At 35.2% G+C, this 27,028-nt stretch overlaps 1 protein-coding gene across 1 annotated transcript in view; it reads right to left on the bottom strand.

Annotated features, from left to right (window-relative positions):
• COL25A1 (collagen type XXV alpha 1 chain) overlaps nucleotides 1–27,028 on the bottom strand; it is a 486,980-nt gene that overhangs the window by 121,787 nt on the left and 338,165 nt on the right. Inside the window, 2 exon segments of the mRNA XM_077143256.1 lie at nucleotides 17,786–17,812; nucleotides 17,955–17,981. Coding sequence (XP_076999371.1) covers nucleotides 17,786–17,812; nucleotides 17,955–17,981 — 54 coding nt within the window.

Here is a 27,028-nt window from a genome sequence, read left to right as displayed (position 1 = left end):
TTCATCTTCATACGGCCTTCTCCCCTGAATGTTTCTGTCATCACGTGATGTTCTCCTGTCTGTGTCTATGCTTCTTCTCTTCTTATGAGGACAGCAGTCATTTTGGAGGAAGTGTCTACCTTACTCCAATATGACCTCATCTTAACCCACCTAATTACATCTGCAATGACCCTATGTCCAGATAAGGTACTAAGGTTTAGGGCATCAATATATCTTTTTAGGATTCACAATTCAACACATACCCCTTTAGTCCATATCCTAAATTTTTTGTGTTTTCCTAGCATCTATTCAATCACACAAAACTAAAACAGAACCCATAGCTTGACAACATCTGGGATATATGAGCATTTTTATAAGGGGGTGAAATATTGCAATTTGGGACAGGTTTGGACAACCTGTAACTATCTTTCTATTTGATGTGCTTTATACATGCATAACATCAGTGATGTTATTATAAATATATTCACATTTATGTATATATGAATGAATTCAATGACTTCATTCATACTTATTACATATGAATGAATTGAAATGACCATAAGAACCAGGCAGATAACACATATAAGGAAGCTGGTTTAAGACAAAAGGTAGTGGGGTTACTTGGCTGACTGGGAGGGTAAAGCTGGAGCCAAAAGAAAGCAGTGATTGTTCAAGTGATTTTTGCTACATGGAAAAGCAGAACTAGGGCTGCTTCACTGTCATGTATTTCAAGAGAAGCCTAGAAATGGAGTATTTTTAATGAATATGTCAGATTTTCAATGTTTGTTACCAATTCAAATTCACTTTAAAATATTTTATAGGCCAAACAAAAAGAGATTCGAGGGTAGGCTGTGGCCCACAGACCATCCGTTTAAGATCTCTGATATGGTGCTTTTATATGCTGTTAGAAGCAAGACAACAACTGTAGTAGGGCTTTGCTTCAGGAAGGAAATAATACAGCTTGCCCAGTTGAAGTAACTTATTTTGGTTGCATTCACATTTAAAGAAAAGATTACAACTTTTCATGGCATCAATCATATGTTGTTATTCAGAATACTGATTCTTAAGTCATAAAAACTTAAAAATATGATTGTTATACAGTACCTCTAGGAGGAAAAAGAACAGAACAAGGTGCAATTTCTTTTGGAAAAGGAAGTACTGTATTCCAAAGTGATGGATCCATCTGGGAGGAGCGCTATGATTTGAGCTCCTAATGAAAGAAGCTGTTGTAATCTATGTGAGAGTTATAGCTTCTTTGGGGATCACAGAACTGAATTTCCTGACTTCTGTGAAATTAAATCTAAACTTTATAATGATATGGATATTAGAATTCATAATGTGAATGTTTTACTTTTTGGTTTTAATTTCCTGGCTGTAGTTGATGATGTTATTTAATGAAGTGCAAAACATTTTTAATATTAAGTAGTATATCACATAATACAATGATTATATTTAGTTTTAAACAGTGGTATTTATTTGCATATACAACTTACGTAAAGTAAGCACGCTGATAATATTCAAACATTTTACCTCAAATTTCCTTTTGTAACTCCAAATTTCAAACATTTGGATAATAAGCCATCTGAAAATGTCAAGAGTAAAGATTAACTTGTTATAGAATGTAACATGGCCTTCAATTCAGATGAAGTGTTTACCTTATTGATCAGTAAAGAAAAAAAGAGAAAAAAAATACCTGTGTCTCAAAATGGTCTGTGTTTGAACACATGAAGTGATGGTATTATATTAACAAAAACCAAGGGAAAAAAATCTTCCTCCAACGTCTTAAGATCTAAAAGCAATCACCTGGTTTACAAAATACAGATGGATTTCGTAGATCCAAATTTTTTCGTCAGTGAGTCTCCAATTTCAGCACCCATAAGGAACAAAGCTTACTTTTAAAACTCAGGTGGCATCTGGTACACTCAGATAAGTAACCAGTTCCACCACCTCATCAATTGCAACTTCTATGACTCCCATATGTGGCTAAGAAACTGCAAGATGTATTCCTATCAAATCGTTTTTGAGATTGAACTATCTACTTATTTACACATAAGTCACTGTCAACCATTCTCCTTTTGTGACATGGTTATTAGCAGTCAGGGAACACAAAAGGGAGAAAGAATAACTTGTCTTTTTATAGTTCTGGGATTAAGCTTCAAAAATGTTACATAGAGTTGAGATGAACCTTCAAAAAGGACCGACAGTAAAAATGCCATGCTTCTTGACTTGTGAAATATTTGGGGAAGTTATTAAAAGTTGTGAAAATTGCACTAAACAAATGTGAATAAGGACAAAAACATTTTCAAAGGAACTGACACAGAGTCAACTTTTATATGACATCATTACCCAATCTGTGAATTACTAGGCCCTTAATTTCTCTTCCACTCTCCTATTCTTTGCAGGATTTCCTTGATTATGACTACCCTAATTAGATGTAAGGAATGAAAGGGAAAAAGAAGCAGTAGTCAAACTAAGGACTAATGTAAGAAAAGTGGCATGGAACATTAAAATGTATGCCAGAGCATTAAGCCCCACAGGGCTTGGGGGAAAATACTAAGGGCAGTAAGGGGGGAATTGTCAGGTAGAATTGGAGAGAGAAGAATAATGAAAGGATAGGCCTATTTTTTTTTCCTGTCAACTGAGAGTAAAATGTTAACAGTTGGTAGAAGAAAGTAATAGCAGCCAACTCCTATTTAGCTTCTATGTCTCTGTCAAACAGAAAAAAAATGTATAAATATTTGGACTAAAAATTGCCTCAAATATTAGTAATATTAAACAAAAGGCCAACAAAGATGAAGAAATTATAATGAAAGATTAGGGAATCCATAGTAGTTCAAGTGTATTGGCCTACAGAAATGACTTCCAACATACTGAGCATTTGCCAAAAACAATTGTCAAACTATTCAGATCATTTTTTTTAGGAACTGTGGAAAGTAGGGGAAGTCATAGAAGAAACAAAAAACAAGGAAGAGGGTAGATCCTGTGAAATACAGACAGATTGGTAAAAAAATTTTATTGACATAAGTCAAGATTAGAATAGGTTATTGAGAATTCGTGAAAATTTGTAAAAGAAGTGTGCTTTATATTAAAAAATAGAAGTGCAGTTTGAAATTGCTATCTTTACTTGGCTTTTAAGAAAGTTATATAAAAGGTGGGTGTATACATATGTAAATGGCTTACGGCAAGAGTAGGTCAAGGATTCTTGTCTTATTCTTATTTACTAAATTGAGAAACGTTAACTGAAAACCAATGAAAAAAAGTAGATTTATAGCTGATAGAACAATCTACCAAGATAATAATACTTAGCTGATTATGGTTTGCATGCTGAGACCTGATCCATGCAATATTTGTATCAATGACTGAGACTGATATTTTCAGTAAGCAATTGAGGGGCTAAGGTTTAGTGGGGAAAAAAAAGACTTTAGAATTTAACTTGATAATAAACTTATATGTCAAGATGATATATGGCTGCCAATGCTGTAGAAAGCTAATCTAATTCTGACTATATTAACAGAAACAGAAAAAATAGGCAGGTGGATTATATTCCACTTTACTCAGGCCAGGCCATATCTGAATTACTGTGTTTAATTTCTGGGCGTTATTCTTTAAGAAGATATACAGGAAGACAGGAGCATGTACAGAGAACCAGAGAGGCAAGAGGACACAATACTATTGCTTGAGGAATGCAATGAAGAGCTGAGGCTGGAGCAGGAGAAGAGGAGATGAAAAGTGAGAGCTGTCTTTAATGTGAGAGCTGTCTTTAAAAAGGTTTAGAACTCCTGACCAAAAGGGGGAAAAGAAGTATCATTAATAAAGTATCAGTGAGAGAGAGTTCAAATAGAGTCAAGAAGCTACTCTGAAGGTTGCTCTTATGCAAGCCTCAGGTAGACCTTGCCACCTATCATAACCTGCCAACCCCCAACCAGGAACATTCCAGCCAATCCTAAAGAACATCTAGGGCAATTTATAAGATTCCACAAGGGTTCCAGGCACTAGAGTAACTTTCCAGAAGCCTACAACCTCCAGATGGGTCCCTGGTCCTGATAAGTCCTGAAACTTAGCCCAGCATCTCCAGAATATAAAATAGTTCCATCTCCCTACCCCATATTAGTGACATACCCTTCCAATATGAAAAATTTAGAATTGCCATAGCCCAAACACCCCTAAAGAGAGGTATGGAAAGATCAAAAGTGATGATGGCATTATACATAGAAGATAGAATTTAACAAATGAATATGAATGCTGAATCATTAAATTGGTATCTCTTTTAGTCTCCAATATTTTATAGCCAGCTAGAAGTAAAAACCTAAAATCGTGAAATTGTAACCCATGCTAAAACCTGAAATATTGTGGTGCTGTGCTTTGAAGTGTATACTTTTTGTATATATGTTATTTTTCACAGAAAAAGAAGGAAAAAAGTCGGTTGTGATGATAAAAAAATATTTAAACCCTCTAGCTTCCTGTATTCTGGAGCAGCTAGAAGGAAAAATCTGAGAGGATCGTATGATAGCCCATGACAAACTCTGGATCTGCCCTGCAACCGCTTGTTGAAGAGTGCTTTGAAAACTATTGCTTTTTTCTTTCTTTGCTTTGTATATATGCTCTACTATACAATAAAAAAAGTTGAAAAGAAAGAAAAGGTTTAGAACTATGCACAGTGCATAACCTCAGCATCTTGCTGTGTGTTCAGGCTTATGCTGGGCTGTCACTTTTGGGGAATGTAGCTAATGCGGGTTTGGACTAGAAGGACTTTGAGGTCCAATACAACCTTGAGCTTCAGTGTTTCTCCAAAATCACTAAAGGGCTGTCACGTGGAAGGCAGGACTAAGACTAAATATGTAAAAAGTAGAGCACAGCAGACAAGGTTTAAAGGAATGAACACTAAATATTTTTTGAATGAGTGATTAAATAACTTTGCCATATTTAGAACTATCTATAAATAAAATAGCCTGCCTTGTGAGGGAGTGAGCTCTTTATCAGCGAAGGTGTTTGAATGAAAACACTGCATTAAAGTTATTCCATTTGGGCTTTTAGACAATATGGGTGGCTGGAAATGGGTTTGTTTTGCAGCCGTAAGAGAAAGTTTCATAGGGCAGCAAGTGAATTTCTCCCACCCATACTATCTTCCCCCAAACGCCTTTTTAAAATAAGAAATCAAGATTTATCTATATATTCATTCTGACAGTGATAAAGGATTTCTGACTCTAAGAAATTGCCAATTTTTAATCACTAAATCAGTCAAAGTTAAAAACACTGTAATAAAACACTGATTATGTGCACATAATGTTTTTTAATGCCACAGCTTTAAAATCCTTTAGACCACATCCTCAAATTCTGTATTTGTTGCCCTCAAAGAAATCAGGAATAAAATTATTTTTATACCAAAGAAGTCACAAAATGGAAAGGGTCAAATAATCTGATCCAAATTATTTCTTTCTCTTCACATTTGCCAGTACAGTTGTAAAGGGCAATTACAAACAATTCATGTACTTGCTTTGTATCAGTGTCTGAAAAAGACAATTTTCTTAGAAATGTTTGTGAGAGGAGATGTTTCTATTAGTCGAACTATACAACCAGGATAAAAACAAAAACCCAACAAAAAACATAATGTCTTAAAACACGAGTGCTTCTTGAAGTGTTCTTTTTAATTTCTAATATGAGAAATAAATTGTTAACCTTGAAAAAGGCAATCAGAATAACACAATAAATGTGACATAGGACTAAGGCAAGTCTAGAGGATTCTCTGATGTGTCCTGCACTTGGACATAGCTTCTCAATCACAGCCTTCATCCTGTACTTCCTACTTCAATAGCAGAAGAATTTCCCTTCAGCAATCCCGGAAATCTGACAGAGTGATAATCTCCTGGGAGTGATTATAAGGTCAGGGTTTTGGTGGGTCATTTTTTTTTTTTTTTTTTTTTTTTTAAAGGAAAGACAGAGAGAAGGAAGGAAGGAAGGAAGAAAGGGAAACATTTTTAAACATTTTCTTGTTTTATTGTATTCTGTTTCTCCGTTTTTGTTACATGGGCTGGGGCCGGGAATCGAACCGAGGTCCTCCGGCATAGCAGGCAAGCACTTTGCCCGCTGAGCCACCGCGGCCCGCCCCTTGGTGGGTCATTTTAAGTATACTGACTAATATGATGAAGAAAATTATTTTAAAGCATATGCAACTAAATTTATATTATGATTCTAAGTAACTATGAACTTCAGCTACAACCTACACAGATATCTAACCTAGAACATATTAAGTAATAAATCAACACATGCAGTTTTTTTTCAAAGCAACCTAGAGGAAATTCTGAAATTTGGGGCCACATTTTTCTGCCAAAGAGTGACTTTCAAGTGTTAGCCTTCAAAGTCTGTGACATTTCTAACTTTATAGTTAACTATAAACTATAGTTAACTATAGTTTATATATATAACTATAAGTTATATATAACTTATAACTAAAGAACTAAAATGTATCTCTTAAGCATTATTTACATGTTATTTAATTACTGTTATCTTCTATGTACAATTGGGGTAACTTTTAAAAGATTCTATTATTCTACAATTTATATTTTAAACAAAAAAGCTTAAAACCTAGAATAAATTGTACTGGAATCTTGATATAAAACTACTCCAAGCTTCTCCTAATTTTAACCTTTAACAGGGTTGACACACTAACACAACAACAACAACAAAAAACCATTCCATTGTACTGTGGATTGGCAATCACCTGTGTTAGAAGAATTCTGTGCAATTTTAAAGCAAATAGAATGAAATTAAAGGAAGCAATTTTTTTGCCTGAAAAATAAATGATTCCATATCAGTTGTTTTGCGATTTGTTTTATTTATCTGCAAATTTTGATGGGATTTGTCCTCATAATATCAGAAGCAAAATAACTTCAGTATCTAATCCTAGTACTGAAGACTCCATGCCAGCAGAGATGTGTATACATGTAAATAAATGAAGTGGGCTGGATGTCACTGTGCTGATAGAGGATGCGTGTCCCAAGTAAAGCAGCTTCTGGAATTCAGGTCTTCTGTCAACTGAAATTTTATATAAGAATGTGGATCGAATGGGGGCTATATCTGCCAATTTATTCAAGGGAAATTTAAAAAATCAAGTTTTATGTAAAATTTACCAATTAAGATTTTTAGCAATTAATTTGGGAAAACCAAATAAAATTTATCTATCACCAGAATCCGGTCCACTGGCTACCAACTTCACAGTCTCTAATGTACCTCGTTGAGAATGATTCAAAACATAGAGAAAGAGTGCACAAAGTGTTGGACATATTTTAATAATAAGGAAAAATAAAGACATTGAATAACTGTCCCCTGATATAACCAAGGGTGTTAATCTCTACTCTAAAGAGAAACCCCATGTAAGTTGTGACAGTGTCTCAAACTACAACTCTGTTGGCACATGCGATTTCATTTGACACGTTCTACAAATCTTGAGTTATTATAACAGTTACTATATAAAATTCTGGGTACATACCATGATTCAAACGTTGCATTCTTCTCTGACACATTTATTAGAACTACATGGCTACAAAGTGGAAGTAATACCACAAACCAGTATAGAATTACAGTTTTAACATTTAGCACTGCACTGGCAGCATAGCAAGCTTTTTCCATTTTGATTTTGTTTGACTTTTCTGCCTAAAAGTGTGAAATGAAGGGTGAAGTTGTAAATCTCTACATTAATTTCTGAACAAATCCAAAATGTCTATTAGAGCTCCAGATATTCCCTTCTTCCTGTAACTTTCAAAATTCATTTCCTTCTATGATAGTATTGAGTAATTTTAAATGACTGATAAACTATAGGCTGTAAGGTAGGAAAGTAATTTTGTGTTGAGTGAAGAAAGGCAAAAAAACCTTCTAGTTTTCTAGCCATTCTAAGGGCTTTAAAATGTTGTATTCCAGAGTCTCCTATAACACTGAAGATCCTTTAGAAATGTCACTTTTGTCAAAGTATAAATAATGGCTGCTTATCTATGCCAGAAAATGAAAGTGGTGTGTGTGTACAAGGGAAGTTCTTAATTTAAACATAGTAACTATCTACTTGGCAGAGAAAGAAGAGCATATTGTTAAATATAAAATATTTATTATGGTTTCCACCATCAAAATCATTATAGTGATTGTCACATAGGTTATAAGTTTATTAAAAGCAAAGATATATCAAAGAAATGTAAAAGAAATCAAGAAGAACGGTTAAATAGTTGTTAGTTTTCCTGCCATATGACAAGTATCAGCCTTACTTATGAAGATGAAAATTTTTGCACATTTCTAAACATCTGATAAAACTATTACAGTAGTTTACAATCTTTCTAAATGCTTACCTTCGCAAAGAACAGTTGGGTAGCATAAAAGTAGATTTTGAGTAAAGTGCTATAATAATACTGAACGCAAAGAATGAGTTTGAACCCCTTCTGTGTCATAAAAGTGAATATTTCTAAAAGAAAATTTAGATGCTAGCATTCTAGGGGCTTTTGGAACTTCTGACTTCCTCAATCACTAAGAATTTTAAAGAAATAAGATATCTACGAAAAGGGAACTGATGTCTCCTGAATTGGCACTCAAACATTCCTCTGATGTTAAATCAAGGCCAATATTTGTCCTTCAAGGAACATCACGAGAAAGCTCTGTGGATTCTGCTGCAAAATCAGAACTAACCTTTGTTGTAATAGTCGAGAACTGTCACTGGGCTCATTTCCATCTAACTTTATAAAGGAATATTAAGAATGGTTTTCTTTGTATGCTACGATATGCAGGAAGAAAAATCAAGCATTAAAGGATCAAAATTAATTTAGGTTTTCTTTAAGTATTCCTGAGGTGCCACAATGAAAATATTATTTAAAAAAAACTGAGAAGATATATCAATTTAATCCAGGAAACCTCATAGATTACTTTGAACATTACTGATCTTTTTTGGGTAGTAATTAGTGCATAAACAAAAGTAAGTACACTATTTGCATGAGTTTAGATCTTGTATTCGTGAAAAATAATCTGTACTTACTGAGAACTCTGTTTCATAAACAGATTATGGAGAATTGCAATTCTGAGTAAATTATTTACATGCACATATATGAATAAATAAAATACATCAATGAATAGAATAATTACTGCTAGGGAGACTTGCTCATATGTACACCCTTTAAACCATCAATTGTGAAAAAGGTAAGATTCTAATAATTCTCATATTAAGAGACAATTGGTCAACCTTGAAAAATTCTTTCATATAGAACAGTATATGCAACTTAGAATTAAGGCAAGTCTTAGAAAATTCTCTGGCCTGTCCTGCATTTGGACATAGCTCTCTCAGTGACATCCTTCAATTTGTACTTTCACCTTCATCAGTGGAAGACTCTCCCTTAGGTGATCCCAGAGTCTCACAGTGATTACCTCCTGTAAGTGATGATGAGGGGAAGACATTGGTGAGATGTTTGAATACTGGGCCACAATTTTAGTAATCTAAATAAACAGATTAACTCAGTTTCTAATAATAGGAAGCCTAATGAAAGGCCCAGGGAATCAAGATTGTTTTTAAATGACTGAATGTACCCTTAATTAAAAACTTAGTGATGTCTCCCTTAGTCTTTTCTTTCACACCTGCCAATAAACTTTGAATGTTCAGGTTGACATGGTCCTCTGAGGACATGGTACATGGGATAGAAATTGCCAGCTGTGAGCTCCCTTGCACTTCCTCGGGTTACAGCAGTTCCTGCCAGCTCACACCACATCATATCACATGGGCTTCAAACAGCACTGACACTGCCTTGCCAATTTTCCTCTCCTCCTGCTCATTCCCCATTATTGATCTATCTTAATTCTTAATTTTAATGAATTCCTTCAGCCCTGTGGCTTACTTTAGCAACTGTCCTGGAAAGAGTGTCCTCTTACCAATTCTATGATATTTTGGAAACAAAGGTGGGTTTTGAAACCACCTTTTCCATCACTAAGATGCCTTTATCAACAGATTTCTTTTAAATTCATACACTAATAAAACAAGATAAGTATGCTCAGAAATTTTCTTGGTATGTGGGACTATAAGAGCATTATATTATTATGTATGTGTTAATGCGTGTATGTATTAAATTATTCAAAGTTTCACTTGTGCTAATAAAAAAACCACTAGTGGTCAGTAAGGTTTTCTCTGAATATCAACATTTTTCAAACAAATTTCAATTGACTTCTAAGAGATGAAAATCTAAACCTCCTGATTGCCCCCAAAGTGACTACAGGATTGCATTTGAAGTTTAACTTTGCAACTGACATCCTTTTCCTACAAAGCCTGTCCTGTTTGTCCCATGTGATTTACAGGCTGTGTCTGCTATAGGGAGCTGCTGGACACATTAGTGCAGGTATGCTTATGAAAGGATGCTACTGTCTGGCATTAAATGTCTTTCCAGAGACCTATCTTATTCTGACCTACAGGAACTGTTCTCCCTGAACATGATCTATCAATGCAAAAGCCATTATTTCACCCATTCTGAAGGGAAGAATAAAAAATATAGCCTTGCTTTCTACTCCCTTCTGCAAATCCTGATGCACCACTAATATCTGCTTGTTCATGCATTTCTTGTTTTTGTTTGGTTTATTCACTTCCAACATTTTCAGTTGTAATTAAAATTATGCATTTGGAAAAAAAAAGAAAAAAAATTATGCATTTGGGAGTGATGGAAGGGATGATGCTAAACATGCTAGATTTCGTTAATTAAATTGCTTATAAATTACTGGAGTTCCTATTTGCAGATACTTATTATTCATTGATACTATCAATTGCAGTATAAGTTGAACTTTTTGCCCATTTAAAAAGCAGATTTTAATGTAATTACTAAAAGGCTTACTTCCTTTCCTTACACAATAAAGAAAGAAACCAACTACAAGTCTACCATTTCCTCAATATTTTATGATACAATTTAGTTGTAGGCATTAATGGAAATCATAACTCCATGAAATATAAATGAACAAATCTCAGAAACTTGTTCCTGAAATCCAGTGAAAATCAACTTGTTTAAATATGAAACAAAGAGAATAAATTCGTCCGTATAGTTTTGTGTTTGCGAAAGAATCATTAATATTTTTCTCATCAAGGAATTATTTAACCAATATTTTACAGAATATTTTACAGAAAACAAAACAACACTTGTAAGACCTCAATCAAAAGAAAAATAGTACAATATTAAATATATATACGTAATTTTTGGGGGGGGGGCAGGTACAGGGAATTGAACCTGGGTCTCTGGCATGGCAGGTGAGAACTCTGCCACTGAGTCACTGTGGCCCACTCCATAAATATTCTTTTCCATCTAAAATCTTTCATTTCACTTAATTTCAAGAAAAAATGTGATATAGTGTACAGTAGTCTTAGAAGATTATAAGGTATAGGTTCAGAAATATAAATCATGAGAAAGTAAAAAGAAGAGAATGTTACAGTTAATTTAAGCAATGAGCACAAAAGTGTGGACAAATGAAACTTTTCCTTTTCTTCATGAAATGGAATGAGATAATTATTTGAATATGAAGGTCACTGCATTCAAAAGACTAAGAGGAAATCCGGTGGTTGCGTAAATGGGATCATTCTTCAGAATTCCCTATCAGAGAATGTGCTTAGGTTTGGATCTCGGTTTTATTTTAATATACCCAGGGTCATTAATAGAATTTCCAGTTAAGGACTCAATTCTGAAGCTTTCTGCTGTGTGTTGTTGTTTTGATATAAAGGTAATGCAATATGTTCCTCTTACTTCCAAATATTTTGCATACAAGCTTACACAACTGGGTTATTATATTTATTTTACAGAGATAGATTTACTTATATAGCATTTTATATCACAGGAAAAACTTACAAGATGCAAAGTGATAGAAAATAGTCATTATTCCTTAGTCTTTCCTAATACCTCTTCTTTTTCTCATTTGATGAGACCAATCATCAAATTGTAAATTGTGACATACAATCTACAAGACTGAATTCCAAGGCAAAATATTGTCTACACATCAACAACAACTGATTGCAAAAATACATTTTTAAAATTGGCCTACATTAGGACAAATTTATAAATGTTCCTGGGCTCAATTCAAAAAGGCTACTCTAAATGATTTGAAATATGACAAAGAACATTCAAAAGGGATCTCTGATTATAAGATATAACAAGAACATTTGCAAATTTTAATGAGCTTTCTGTTTCCATGCCAACTTATCCTGAATCTGGAAGGCATTAAAACCATTTTTCACAATTTCTTTCTTTCCATTGTGTTACATCTAGTCCTTTTTCACAGGCATTATATTCAGTACCAAATGAGTAGTGTATTCATTAAGGCTAAAGAGAGAGGCAAGGGTTAAGTAAATAAGAAAATCAAATTAATATCCAGGCCTAAATGTTTTAGCAGAGCCAAAGAATCTGTTTAGTCACTCAAGTCAACAAAGGTTAACATAATAAAATAAACTTCTAAATGCTTTCCTTTTCTAGAATGTAATCTGCCCTGCTGAAGATGTTTTTAAGATGCTATCGGTTTTGCCCAGTCCCAGCTGTTATGAAATTTACTTGAACACACTGTGAGGAGAAAAGAATTTTTTGGAAAATAGTTAAGCAGAGCTCCTGGGTGGTTTATTGAAACTGTGAGAACCCAAGGATCATTTAAAACCAGCTGTTGGCTGATGATGAGACCAACGACCACTAAATCTTTAATTTATCAGGGATCTATGTTATTTGGCAAAGAGATGGCAACCAACTGATTAGAAGATTGATACATCGTCAGAAGATACCTTCGTGATGTTTGGGTTTGTTTAGTAAATTTGCCACATTTTCAGAATGGCACACTACCCTGATAAAAATTATTAAACACTAAAATGGCTGTGCTTACTTTTAAAGCTATGTTTTTTTTTTTTAAAGCTATTGTTTTAAGTCACCAAGATAGGGAAAAGAAATATGAGTCAAAACAATGAAGCTCTGGGTACAGTTGTGACTCCCAGGGCCGCAGTTTGTGATGAGGGCAAAGGCCCTTATGAACTGGGCACACGCACCCAAAAATGGTGACGATGGGTTCAGATGAGATGACATGGGGACGCCTTAAAAGTCTTTTACGCTTGACATTCAGGTTCTGTTACTGCTCAAGGAATGTAATTCAATCTTTTGCAATGAGAGACTCAGAATAAAAGCAGAAACAACAGAATACCTTATAGAACATGTAATCAGCATTATGAACAGCAGAAAACAGACACAGACTTCATCTGGTTATGCTGAAGAAAAATATCACTGATAGTACATTCACCAGGATTTTGAAATTATACCATGTTTAAATTGGTGCCAATGAGTTAAGAAGTAAAACTTTATTATAACAAGGTACCCGGGCATTCATAACCCTTAGATGGGGTCCATAAGATAATATGTGGGAAAGGAAATCTGTAAGTACCTGGGTTTAAATCCTGGTTCTGACACTGCTTGGCTCTGTGACCTTGAACAGAATATTTAAACTTTTTATGTCTTGATTTTCTCATTTATTCAACAGGAATAGTAGAAGTAACTATTATACAGGGGTGTTGAAATAAGGTATGTCTTTATAGATTGTTTGACACATTAGCTTTAAAAAAAAAACCATAGCTTTAAAAGTAAGCACAGCCATTTTAGTGTTTAATAATTTTTATCAGGGTATTGTGCTGCTCTGAAAATGTGGAAAATTTACAGTAAGCACTCAATGTAATTTATTTATTGTTATTATTGTCACATTATTTTAACCATAGATATTTCTGGAATCCCTATCATTTTATACTGACATTTATAACAACTACCTTATTGATAGGGAGTCAGTCTATGCCACAGAAACAACAAAAAGCTGAGGCGAAAAACCTGGGTTATATCTATTTTTATCACATAGAGGTTCTGTGAGCTTGGGCAAATTACTTAATCCCAGCGTCTCACTTGAGAATAGGTAGAAAAATATAGCTATGATTTTGTTGAATGCTTACTACGGATTTTTCATATATATATATATATATATATTATTATTATTATTATTATTATTATTATATATTTTTTGCATGGGCAGGCACCAGGAATCAAATCCGGGTCTCTGGCATGGCAGGTGAGAATTTTGCCTGCTGAGCCACTGTGGCCTGCCCAAAACATTTCCTATATTTTCTTGTTTTTTTTCATATATAATTTTATTTTATCCTTATAGCAACAATAGAAAGTGATAGCATGGACTTTAATTCCTGCCCTGCCTGACTCTAGCCCACGTGGATAATCATCTCACATCTCCTTTCCTATTTTTTCTTTCTGATAACCTATTCTTACTCAACTTCAACCAACTTTTTTTGAGACAAGTTTCCATATTTAACTTAGTCTCTCAGCAAATGGAATATTATGGTTCTTTAATAAATTCTGCCACTTCTTACCTGTAAAAATTGCTTATATCATTTCCCTTTTTCACTTTATTTTCCAAAATTTACTCATTTGTTAAATCCTCAAGTGTTGCCTCTTCCCCAGTCTCTTCTGATCACTTAAAATGGAAGAATGTTCACTTTTCTAACATCTTCTAGGCATAGCTTTTTAAGGCATAAACACACAATCCCATAGTGTTCTTAGTCAGGCACCCATGAGATTATCTATTGCTATTACTACAGCTCCCTGAGAGCAGTAATGATGTAATAATGTTACATTCATACATTCAACAAATATTTATCAAGTTCTTACTATTCTAGGTGGAGGAAGTACCTAAGTCCTTGCTCTCATGAAGGTGATGTTCTAAGGTGAGTATATGTTTTGTTCACAGATGGTCAACAAGTAAACAAGCAAAACAGGATAATTTCAGATTTAGTCTGAGTCGTTAGGGAAGTACTCCTGGAAGAGGTGAGATTCGAGAAGAAATCTCAATGATAAGAACCCAAGTCCTGGAGTTTGAAGAACACATGGAGTGCTGTGGGCGGAGGGGAAGATTACTGTGAGATGAGGTTACGGGGTGGGGAAGGGCCAGATCATAAAAATCCCCTGGAGGCCAAGGAAAGCAGTTTGAATTTCATTCTAAGGCTTTAAACATGGGAGTAATACGATCTAATTTATAACATAAAATGATCTCTCTGGCTGCTGTGTAGAGAATGGATTATACAGGGTCAAGAGTGGAAGCAGAGATTAATTGGGAGGGTATTGCAGTAATCAAGAACGTGAGATGACAGTAGCTTGAATTTGGCAGTGGCACAAGAGATAGAGAGAAAAGGACAAATTTATGGTCTTTATAATATTAACAGTATCTTGCACATGGTAGATGTTCGATATATATATTGCTGACTAAATGTTCAAGCGCGTTGAAATAGTTTCACGTTCTTAATTTCGATTTATCTTCAAGTTCTTCCTGCTTTGCTTCATATACTATGGCTTAACATATTCTTGTTTGACACTTAGGAGCCAGGGAGAAAAAAGGACATCATATTCATAGAAAACAGTAGAGATTCCATAAGGGAAAGCCACCTAACAAAGAATTGAAGTGATGGTGTTTAGAGGGTTACATTGTTAATTTATTTAAGGAAAGAAAGAAATCACTTGAAAGAATTGGTAAAAAGTGGAATTAAGAATCAATGATGATAGGATGAAAATTCAAATGTAAAGATCCATATTTTAAAAAAGAGAATCTTCGGTAAGCACCTACTGGGATGCTGTGCCTGAGTAGTGGATGCGGATAAAATTAATTTCCATTAAATTGAAGACTTTTCCAATTCTAGCTTATTTTTTATTTTTTCGGGAAATACAAATATTTCTTTCTAATATCTTGAGGTAATAAATTTTATAATTATTACCTAATAACCTAATACTATCTTACTGGAAAGTAATGTTTATAAAATTCTACGAGGGCGGGCCATGGTGGCTCAGCAGGCAGGAATGCTTGCCTGCGATGCCAGAGGACCCGGGTTCGATTCCCGGTGCCTGCCCATGTAAAAAAAAATTCTAAGAGCACTTAATGTGACCTGACTTGTCTCTAAACTAGGGCTCCAAGAAAAGACAGCCAATTCAGTAGATTCTCATTCTCTTTCACATAATCTTCCCAGGACACTTAGATCCTCTCCCATAAAGATTCTCCCTGCATTATGAAGTCAATCCAAATTCCCCAATACAAAACGAAATCCAGTGGGAAATGGGATCCAATGTTGCCACTTTCCACCTGAAATTCTAACTGGCCCTTGGATCGAGTGAAACTTGGCCCCATTCAGTGTGAAAACTGGCTGAAATCTGTAGGAAAGGCAGTCTGCATTTGTCAAAGCAGTTCATGAACTCTGGCCAAACTTTCAAGCAACCAGGTCTAAGCCTCAGCTTGTAACGCAACATGAAACCAGGTGAACTTCACAGGGTTTCAGGTTTCACCCAGAAAATGTGGCCTAGCTTTATAATCAATCATCACTCGTTGGAATGATGAAAGCCAACACACCTTTAAAAATGATGACTGCATGCATACTGATGACAGCTAAGCTGTGAACCACCCTTTAATTTCTTTCGCCAAAAGAAGATTTCTCAAAATGGAAACAAGTTCCCTCTTACTTGCAAAGGGCAAGTTGAGTGATTCTGATACATGTGTAGAAAGAAATGATACTCAATACATGGAGACATGCCATGTGAAAGAGTCACTAGGTAAAGAGCAAGGGGCTATATTCTAACCATTTATGATTATAAGAGTTTTGTCCCAGTTATGTCCATGACAGTGGATAGCATGTATAATTTCCTTGACCATTATGATGAACTTTTAGCTTCAAGTCAGTCATCAGTTCGAATAACTGGCACGAGAAATAAAATGCTCTGAGGCATACTGATGATTTCTACATTAAGAAATGGCTGAAGAATAGAAGGGAAAGTAAATCATAGCATAAGTTTTATCTAATTTGAGAAACAGGAGGAGATAAGACGGCAAGCCTTACAAATTTGCATCAACTATACCTTTTACAATAAAGTCTCTACTGCAGTGTACGTGAATTCAATAATTAACTAAGCACAGTGCATTTTACAAAAAGAGCTAAGTAATTTTGGTTTGCAATGTGAAAGCTTTGAATGTGCTTTTCAACTGTAAAAAAAAAAATGACTCTCTTCAACCAAATACTCGTTTTTGTGCATAGTGACATGAGAAAATTGAGAGGTATGTCTGAACGGAGCCACTACATCATTGGAACAGTATGTCTGAACATTTGGGTAATAAGGCACAGATGTGAAGCAGAGGACTTGGCACTACCAAGGTAACAACTGAGCATTCACCATGTATTATAATGGTTAAAAGAACTACATTTGAGAAGAATAATAGAACGTCCCTCCTCCATAGAATGCTAAACTCTGCAACACCTTTTATCTACTTAAATTCTATAAGAATTATGAAATTCAAACCTATGATGAACAATAAGAAATATAAATTGCATTAATATTTACATCCTCTGTAATAAAATATATTTATGCAATAGCACATAAAATTTAACTGCAGAAAAAGGCCAAATTCTATTGAATGGGCCATGAAGCCTCTATATTACAAAACAATGCATGCAGCTCTGTAGGACTCAATAGCCATTGAAAAGGTGGTTGTTGTTGAATTTTAGAAGAGATTCTGACCTTTAGTCAGTAAGGCTAATTATTGAAAACTGTTCTGCTTATAAGCATCAAGTTAAGAAAATGCAACAAGATATATGCAGTAATTATTAATATAGATTTTTCATTTATAAGTGTTAAGGATTTTCGACAGCCATTACTAAACCATGCAACACAAAGGCAGTTACAAAGCTGGGGTACTTTCATTCAATAAATTTGGAGCTGAAAACTAATTTTCTGCCCAGGCTAGGAGGGGTACAACTTACCCGAGGGCCCTGATCACCTTGTTCTCCCTGCAATGTAGGAAGATGAGATGAGAGCTTAGCAAAAAATCTATATATGAAGGTCACTAAAAACATCAAAATATAACATAGTGTGTTCATGCCAAAATGGATATCCATTAATTTAATTTATTTCTGCTACATATTTTCTTACCTTGTCACCCTTTGGACCAGGTGGGCCCTGAAAAAAGAGAAAAAAAATTCATTAAGAAATTATTGTAGCTTGAATAGATCACCTAGTGTTGCAAGATACATGTAAAGAGCACAGAAATATGTCTGTCAGTGAGGTTTCTCAGGGAAATTTGGGTTCTAAATTATAATTGTAAATATGGTTAGAATGTGAAAACAATTTAATATATACAACCACAGAAAAGAATGTCATAAGTATATAATATGCTGAATATTTAGTTTCATAAACTTAACATACCTAGGCAAGTAGCACCCAGCTCAGGGAATAGAACTTTGCCAGTAACCCAAAAGATCCTTTTGTGGCATTTTATTGTTACTAACTCTGCCATGAGTAACCACTATTCTGACCTCTGATGGCATAGATTCGTTTTTCTATACTTATACTTCAGATAGATAGGATCATATGTTATGGGTCTGCCTTTAATTGCTCAATATGCATGAAATTCATCCATAGTTTTACATGTACTTATAAATTTTTCAATCTTATTACTTTATAACATTTCGTTGTTTAATTATTTATCCTATTGATGGCCATTGATTTCCAGGAATTTTTAGTTTACGGCTGCTACAAATAGTACCACTATAAACATTCTACTATATATTTTGCTGAAAAATTGAATGCATTTTTGTTACGTAATACTAATGGAATTGTAGGCTGCACGTTTAGTTTTAGTAGAAACTGCCAAATGGTTTTCCAAAGTAGTTGCAACAATTTTCTCTCCTGTCAGCAGAGTATGAAGATTTGATTTCCCCCATATCATTAACAACACTTGGCATTTACCACCTTTTTCATTTTATATATTCTAGTGGGTGTGTAGTAGTTTCGTATTGTGATTTTAATTTATATTTACTTAATGATTAATTAAGTTGAATACCTTGGCCATTTTGATATTCTTTTTCATGAAGAGTCTATTCATACCTTATGCTTTTTTTCTAGAATTGTCCTATTGATTTGTATGAGTTCTTTATATATTATATCTAGTAGTATAAGTTGGTATAGATAATAGTTTGGAGTTCTTTATATAAATTGGGTATGAGTATCTTGTCAATGATATCTATTACACATATCTTCTCCTATTCAGTAGACTGCCCTTTCACTCTTTTAATGGTGAAAACTTTGAATCATCTTTAAAACCAGTAAGTCCAAAACTTATATTAATATTATCCATTTTCTCTTTACAGTTAACTATTTTGGTGTACCACTTAAGAAATCTTTGCGTCCTCCAAGATTTTGAAGATGTTGTTCAATGGCTATTCAAAAAGCTTTCATATTTAGATCTGGAATCATCTAGAATTGATTTTGTGTATTACTTGAGGCCAAAGTCAAGATGTTTTATTCCCATCTGGATATCAAATTAACCAAACACCATTTATCTGAAATGGTGTTTTTCCTTCATACTTTAGTGTTTCTCTTTGTTAGAAATCAGGTGACCATATATATGCATCTTTTTAGGAATTTCTGTTTTGTTCCATTGGGCAGTTGGTCTATTCTTGAGTCAAAATGTAATTGTCTTAACTTTGAAAACAATGCTTACAGGAAATAATCATTTTAGAGGCATCAATAATGCTGCCTTTTCTAGTTCTTAGAGATGAAGTCATGTTTCAGTGTTCAGCCCACCTGAAGAACTGGGGCATTTCAGAGTTGCCTATAATTTCTTGCCTCCATCCTTATGAGGCCAAGACACAGAGACAAGTCTAGACAGGAAGTAAAGTCAAGGTTGCAGCGAAGTAAAGTACCCTCTTCTTAGGTCCCTGCGCCTCACTGCAGGTGGGAACATAGGAAGGCTCTGCCTATGGAAATACCTTCTTCTGTTAAGTGTCAGCAACAGAAGAACTGTACTACATTCCCTCTTTCAGTTGTGGCATTTCTGATAACAACTATGAGGCTATAAGATAATTAATAATAGTAATATAATAATAACAACATGTGTCATATTTTGTATATGTATTTGTTCACCATCAACAAATAACTTGCACCTGTTATTGCATGTAATTTACCACAGTCCAGTAAGGATAACATAATGATCTCCCCTCCGTAGATACTAAAAATAAAAGTCAAGGACTACTCAAAGCTTGGTCAAGCCTCTTTGAAGTGAGTGAGCCAGGACTTTACTATAGTGTGTGTGACTTTAAATACAGTGGTTTGGAACACTGAGTGTTGGGATACAGCTCTAGAACTAGATCCTCAGACAGGATGGTGCCCAGGTAACTGGTTCTGTCTTCAACTGGTGCCTCCCCAAATGTCTCCCAATTGTACTTCCCGCAGGGTCATGGAAAATGTCCCCAAGATCTCACATTCAAAATGAGAGAAAGAGTATTTGAAGAACAGGAAGAGGTCTAGAAGACTAAGATAATGGAATCAAATAGACGGAACTCTTTTTTTTTGTTACCCCATAGTAATTTTGCCAATAAAAATATGGAACCTAAGAAGATCATTTTTCATGATGTTTTCAGTAAAAGTTTTTCATTAATGATTTGATTCATGTTTTCAGTAAAACAAATAGTAAGTAACATGCAGTCTCTGCGCCTTCCTCTGTAAAATTGTTTAAGGAATCTCTTTAGTCATTTTAACACGCCAAAATTCTCAGTATATAAGTAGGATTTTGGGGGTTGGCGTGGTGGGGAAGAAACCTTAAAAAAAGAATAACGCAATGATGCTTACCATTAGGTCTAAGAAATACAAAGGAGGTTCTAGTCTTGATTTAAGTAGCATGTTATTTGACTCTGTTTTGAGTTGTATGTACATTTGTTAAATACCTATAGTTTACCAATATAGAAGAGGGTATGGGGTGGGGGGAAACTGATTTAGAAAGACAAGGGCCCTTTCCTGGAAAAGTTAACAGTCCAGTGTAATAATGACAAACACTTTCCACAAACTAGCACTACGAAAATGACTCACAGAAAATCCAGCTACTTTAAGGCCGGCTGTTACTGTGGACCCCTATGCAGCCTCCCCCGCTGCCCCCTAAAAAAGATTCTCCTCTTTAAAGCTTTGTTTGCTTTGCTGGTGAGATTTCAGGAGCCAACTCTCTACTTGTACCAATCCTCTGAAGGCATTTTGTTAGGTTATAAGATATGTTTGAAGTCAAAGCTTCTCTGAAATGATTTTGCAGTGTCTAAAATGGGAACTGTCTTTTTCTCAATGTTGAGTCACTAATGTCATTGCCACACATGTCAGCTCACCACAAGTAAGACGCTTAATTCATGAACACATGAAATCTGTATCACAATTGAACAACAAATAATGTGGTTTCAAAAAGGGGTGTTTCTGAGCAGACAGAATGGCTCCTGGCACCTGCCAGCTCAAGACAGAACTGAGGCAGAGGTCAACCACCATTCACAGCTGTGGCAGCCCCTCTGGACACTCCAAACCCCACTTGTGCTATCCGGATTAATGGCAGGTGTTTTCTTCTGCTCTGTCTGAAATACCACTCTTCTTTCTGAATCGGACCTTCATCCCTGGAAATACAGGCTGAATTTGAAGAGAAATTGAGCTACCTTAGTAAACACAATGGTATTTCAAAGTTTGGGAGCCACAGTTCTTTTCTAAGTCAAAACATTGCAAATGAAAGAAAGGATTCTTTGATTATCAACCTTTAAAAATAAAACTAGGTTATCCTTCAAGATAGGGTTTTTATTTTTTCCCTTTAGGGTAAAAAGCACAAAGCAAAACAAAACAAAAACCCTCACTAGTATAAACTGATGGATGGACAACAATACGAATTAACACATATTTGAATTAGAGATCATTTTAAACCCAATAACATTTGTTGCTTCCAATGACACGAAGCTAACAATCTAATATTCCTGTTCTTCTGGCCTGATCCATTGTCTTGGAAGCAGATCTTTTTTTTAAAAAAAAAAACTTTAATAAAAAATAACAATATTTGCAATCATTCTTCTATTAGTTTATGTAATTATAGGTACCCATAAGATACTTAAAGGCAATAAGATTTTTATTAGTGACATTATTTAGCTGATGGAACATTTCTTTTAGAGAATAATTTGTATTATTAACTTACTAGCAAACTCTCTATTTATGAATTTCAGTGGCAAATTTCAAACTAGCCCCTTATCAAATAGCTTCTGTGCTGGTTTGAAAGGATGCATGCACCCTAGAAAAGCCATGTTTTAATCCTAATCCCATTTTGTAGAGGCAGCTGTTTCTTCTAATCCCTATTCAGTACTGTATGTTGGAAATTTAATTAGATTATCTCCATGGAGATGTGACTCAATCAAGTGTGGGTATTGAGCCTGACTAGGTGGAGACGTGTCCAGGTGGGTCTTAATGTTACAAGAACCCTTTAAAAGAGGAAGCATTTTGGAGAAAGCTTCAGAACACTGCAGGACCACGTAGCACAGAGCTCACTAACCAGCGACTTTAGAGATGAAGAATGCTTCCCAGGCACGAAACAAGAGGCCTGGAGAGAAAACCAGCAGATGTTGTCACGTTCACCATGTGCCTTTCCAGATGAGAGAGAAACCCTGACTGTGTTTGCCATGTGTCTTTCCACTTGAGAGAGAAACCCTGAACTTCATTGGTCTTCTTGAATCAAGGTATCTTTTCCTGGATACCTTAGATTGGACATTTCTATAATCTTGCTTTCATTGGGACATTTTCCCGGCTTTAGAACTGTAAACATGTAACTTACTAAATTCCCCCTTTCTAAAAAGCTGTTCCGTTTCTGGTATATTGCATTCTGGCAGCTAGCAAACTAGAACAACTTCCGATTCAGAATTTATAGTAGCAAGCTTATAATGTAGACCTTCACTTGTATCGATTTCAACCTCCACAAATCTATTTCTGCCCAAATGCTAAATAAGTGTTTAGCAGTTTCCCCATACATTATCGTCTATTTCAATTAAATGATAAGACCAAACTAAAAGCAAAGACAGGCACAATGAATGAGATTCAGGAAAATACTGGATTTCAAAGTCCATGAAAGTAATTGAAATATTGCTGGAAAAGACAGATACATTCATAGGAGCTGGGTTCCTCGATAAAGGATTTTCATCACTATAATTGTAACTTTTGCCTACTTTGAACTGGCAGAAGGTAAGGAGTAATCATTTTTTAAAGATGACCATCATGAAATCAGAATTAATTTCTGCCAGAGGTCGAAAACATGAAAAAGAAGCATATCTTGGAAATTCTTGACAGCCAGATCTGCTGGCATAAGAATGGGGTTCTGATTTCTATCCCAGAAAACTATAGATAAGTTCAATTTAATTCCAGACATACTTTCGTTATTGAAATATAAGAAAACTTTTTTTGATTATGCTTTTCACTACCATAGAATTATGAGGACGAGCAGGTTTCATCCTCTAAACATTTACGGCCTGAGCTCAGCCAGGCAATGTACTCAGAGTCTGGAGAGGGACACGAAAATAAAATTGCAATCAGTGGAAGAGATGTTGTATTGTGGGAGTATAGAGAAGAAAGAAAATAGGAGAGCTGGAGTTGAAAAGATGATATAGGAATTGGCTCTTGAAAATTGGCCAGAGATAAGAAAACTACGTGGGGGGAAGCAGTTCAGTCTGAAGGGAAGAGCATGCATAAGTGTGATGGGAAACTGTGCTAGTAGAGAAAAGCAAGAGAGTTCAGGGTGGTGATAGCATATGTAGATTAGGGAAAGGGGGTGGGTAGCAGCAAGAAAGGGAGATTAGGGGGGGTTAGTTAACCCTGCCTAGGTGTCTGGACCCAATATTGCCATCAGCTTAATAGTGGACTGCAGAGATCCAGTGTGTCTGCAGAACTCCAGAACTGGAGAGCTTGGGAAGCTTCTTTGGAAGTTGTTGCTTTGGTCCAGGAGAGAAATGGTGAAAGTCTGAATTAAGATTGTGGCAGAGCGCGGGCCATGGTGGCTCGGCAGGTAAGAGTGCTTGCCTGCCATGCCCGAGGACCCGGGTTCGATTCCCGGTGCCTGCCCATGTAAAAAAAAAAAAAGGAAAAAAGATTGTGGCAGGCAGGATTTAGAGATGTTCAAGTTTCAGAAGACCTCTTCTGGAGTAGAACCAATAAGATCAGTTAACTTATTGGACTTGGGACTCCTGACTACTCATTTGAATGCTCACAATTACCTGTATTTGCAGTAACGTGTTGGTCTAAGGGCTTATGCCACACAAACCTAGCAGTTCCAAGCCAAGGGGACCCCACAGAATTTTAAGCTTGGTTTCATGAGTGCATTTGAAGTCCAGAACAGAGTATTGACAGTTTGGCTGGCCTAATCGAAAACAGCTGATAGAGAACAATTCTCTCATTCCTCATCGCTGCATAAAAGGAGGCTGGATATTGTGTGCTTGGCCAGGCTGTGCTGTCATGTTGTACAGAAGCCACTCTTTCATGCTAACTTTGGAATAAAATTGCATTTCCCTTCATTTACTTTTTAAACTGAAAACCTGAGGTTATCATATTTTAAAAGCCATAATTTCCTTAGTCTCCTTTTTTTTTTTTCTTTATTAGAGAAGTTGTGGGTTTACAGGACAATCGCAGAAGATAGAGTCTGGACCTTGGCAGACTGCTTCTCCAGAGGCAGAGCACCATAGCAGTGTTCCCTGAAGGTCTGATGTCTGCCTGAGGCACCCCAGGAAGTCTCCGGGGAGGGAAGAAACAGGGACTAGCTAGCTTTTCCCTCATACAACCACGATAGACGCCTCAATTGTACTAAGACTTTTACCTACTCAGTAGACAGCACTATTAACTTGGCCTATTATGCCAACGAGACAAGTACTCTTAAACCACCTGTCCATGAAGAAATTAAATTTGGAGCCAAGCTTTTAATTAGCATCTGAAACTGTACAAAATCATAGTGATAAATAGTGTTAATGATGGAAAATCTAGTTTTTATTTGAAAAAACCAGGCACCATACCTATTTAGGTGTGGACAAATCTATTTTTGAATAAAGCGTTTTATGTGGTTAGCATAGCCTCACATCTAACTAAAATATAAACATATATTCTTCCAAACAAACGCCTTAACCTTGAATTTCTTGAATTCATTGGTATATTTTTCTGCTTTACTAACAGAATATGTATTTTAGGGACATTTCTTTTTCAAATCCCCTAAATTATTTTGCTTTATAGACTTTCAACCTTGCAAATAATTTGAAATAATAATGTATGCGTTTTCAAGTTAAAAGTTCTTTTTTCTGAAAACTTGAAGTTGTAGGAAAAAATTTGTAGGAGCCCCTATATATAAGTCTAGCTAAATTGTAAATATGTATGCCTTTGAGCAATTTATTTTTAAATGCTTCAGCAAAAAGTAAAATATAATTTGGGGGAATTATTTTAAAATAAAGCACATAAAATAAAGTATCTTAGCAGTTAAGAGACCAAGCTTTGGAGTCAGACAGATCCAGGCTGAAATCCTAGAATCCTGTGTGATCTTTGGCAGGCTAATTAACTTCTTTGAGCTCAGTTTCCTCATTTATAAAATCAAACATGATACCCAAAGCATCTTATAAAATGCCTGGTCTACCAACAGTTGTGGATTATTCAGTCCACAGTTGATAGTTTTAACCATTGTAAATATAAAATTAAATAATATTTCTTTTTTAGATACTCAACCACGGGATGAATAAGAAACAAATTGATTTCTTAAAATCAAAAGGCAATATTTTGGGAAATATGCTGGATGGACATTTGAAAACATTTAGAAAATATGCATGTTTAAGTTAGTTTACTTCTATTGTTCAGGAACTATAACTTAAACCACCCACCACCCCTACCCGCCCCCAAAATCTTCATTGCAGTTTAACCACATTACTCCAATGAATAAAGCAAATTTATGCTCTAGGCCCTAGAACCACTTTCTCACTCTTACTACAGACTAGGTCCTCAACCAAATCTTGCTGAATTAAATCACCCAGAGAGAAAAGAATGCAATAAAGCTCTCAGTGTTCAAAGCAGCAACATATAAAGAATCATACAAGAACCAGATTCAGTGTTGCTGCAGAAGAACTGTTTATTATAGTGTCAAACTCAACTAAGCCAGGGAAGGGACTTAGAGCCATAAACAGATTTATAGCTTCAGACTTTACACCTTTCATTTTTCATTGAACATTAAAAGAGACCAAGCAGAAAAGGGGGTGGGTAGAAACAGAAATTTAAAATATCAAAACCAGTCCCACTACTAGAATACTAATTTTTACGGCTATTATTTTCTGGGTATTTTCTGTTGTGAGATCATAACTATAGGGTCTTTCGAGATGTTCATTTGAACCTTGAACAAGGGACTGTATGTGTCCATGATCAATCTTAAATTATAAGCAGCTGCCATAAGGAAGCAATTAGTAGGGTTTAGCACTAAAAGAAAATTTAGAAAAAGCAAACATTGAAAAAGGACCCTTAAAAGTAAGACTGATATAGCTCAATGAAGTAAAGGGCTTATAAAACAGCAGGGATCGGAAAGCTCACTCTGGCTTTCTTTCCTAACACAATACAAATTAAATACAGCCAAATTACTGCTCCTGCCATTCAAAACCATGGAGTCCCTTCTTCCTAACATCTGTCCCTTACTTCTAAGTTTTTGATGAGATTGCTAAAATTTTTTTATTAACTTTTCTAGTTTTTTTTTTTTTTTTTTTTTACTTTTTCTGAAGAGGTCAAAATAAAATGAACTTCATAATGAAAGATTCGAATCCTAAACATTCCTTTTGTCGAAAGAAAGTATCAACTTGTTTAATGTCCAGACTAGCCCCTGTGAATTTATGGTTAATGATGTGAGCTACCCAACAATACCCTTACTGTCCTAAATATTATTCACATGAATTCAGTGGTATATCCATCTTTAAACCTTGGGTTTAATTTATAATCCTCTATTTCAGGATATTTCTGAATAGACTGTCCCAACATAATTTTGCCCAGGCTATTCAAGAAAGCCGAGCTGGAAGGTCAGTTTGATTCTTTGCTTCATTTGCAGTAGCTTATAGAGCAACACCGATATAGTAAAGGGAAAGTAAGCACAACACAAGGATAAGTGTGGGGCATCCCTTTGAGTCTAAGGAGATATTCAGAAAGCATGGAAAAGTAACAGTCAG

The sequence above is a fragment of the Tamandua tetradactyla genome, chromosome 24, assembly GCF_023851605.1.
Source record: "Tamandua tetradactyla isolate mTamTet1 chromosome 24, mTamTet1.pri, whole genome shotgun sequence".
In the NCBI taxonomy this organism is placed as follows: domain Eukaryota; kingdom Metazoa; phylum Chordata; class Mammalia; order Pilosa; family Myrmecophagidae; genus Tamandua; species Tamandua tetradactyla.
Note: the sequence above shows the minus strand (reverse complement) of the source record. Positions and strands in the feature narration are given on the sequence as shown.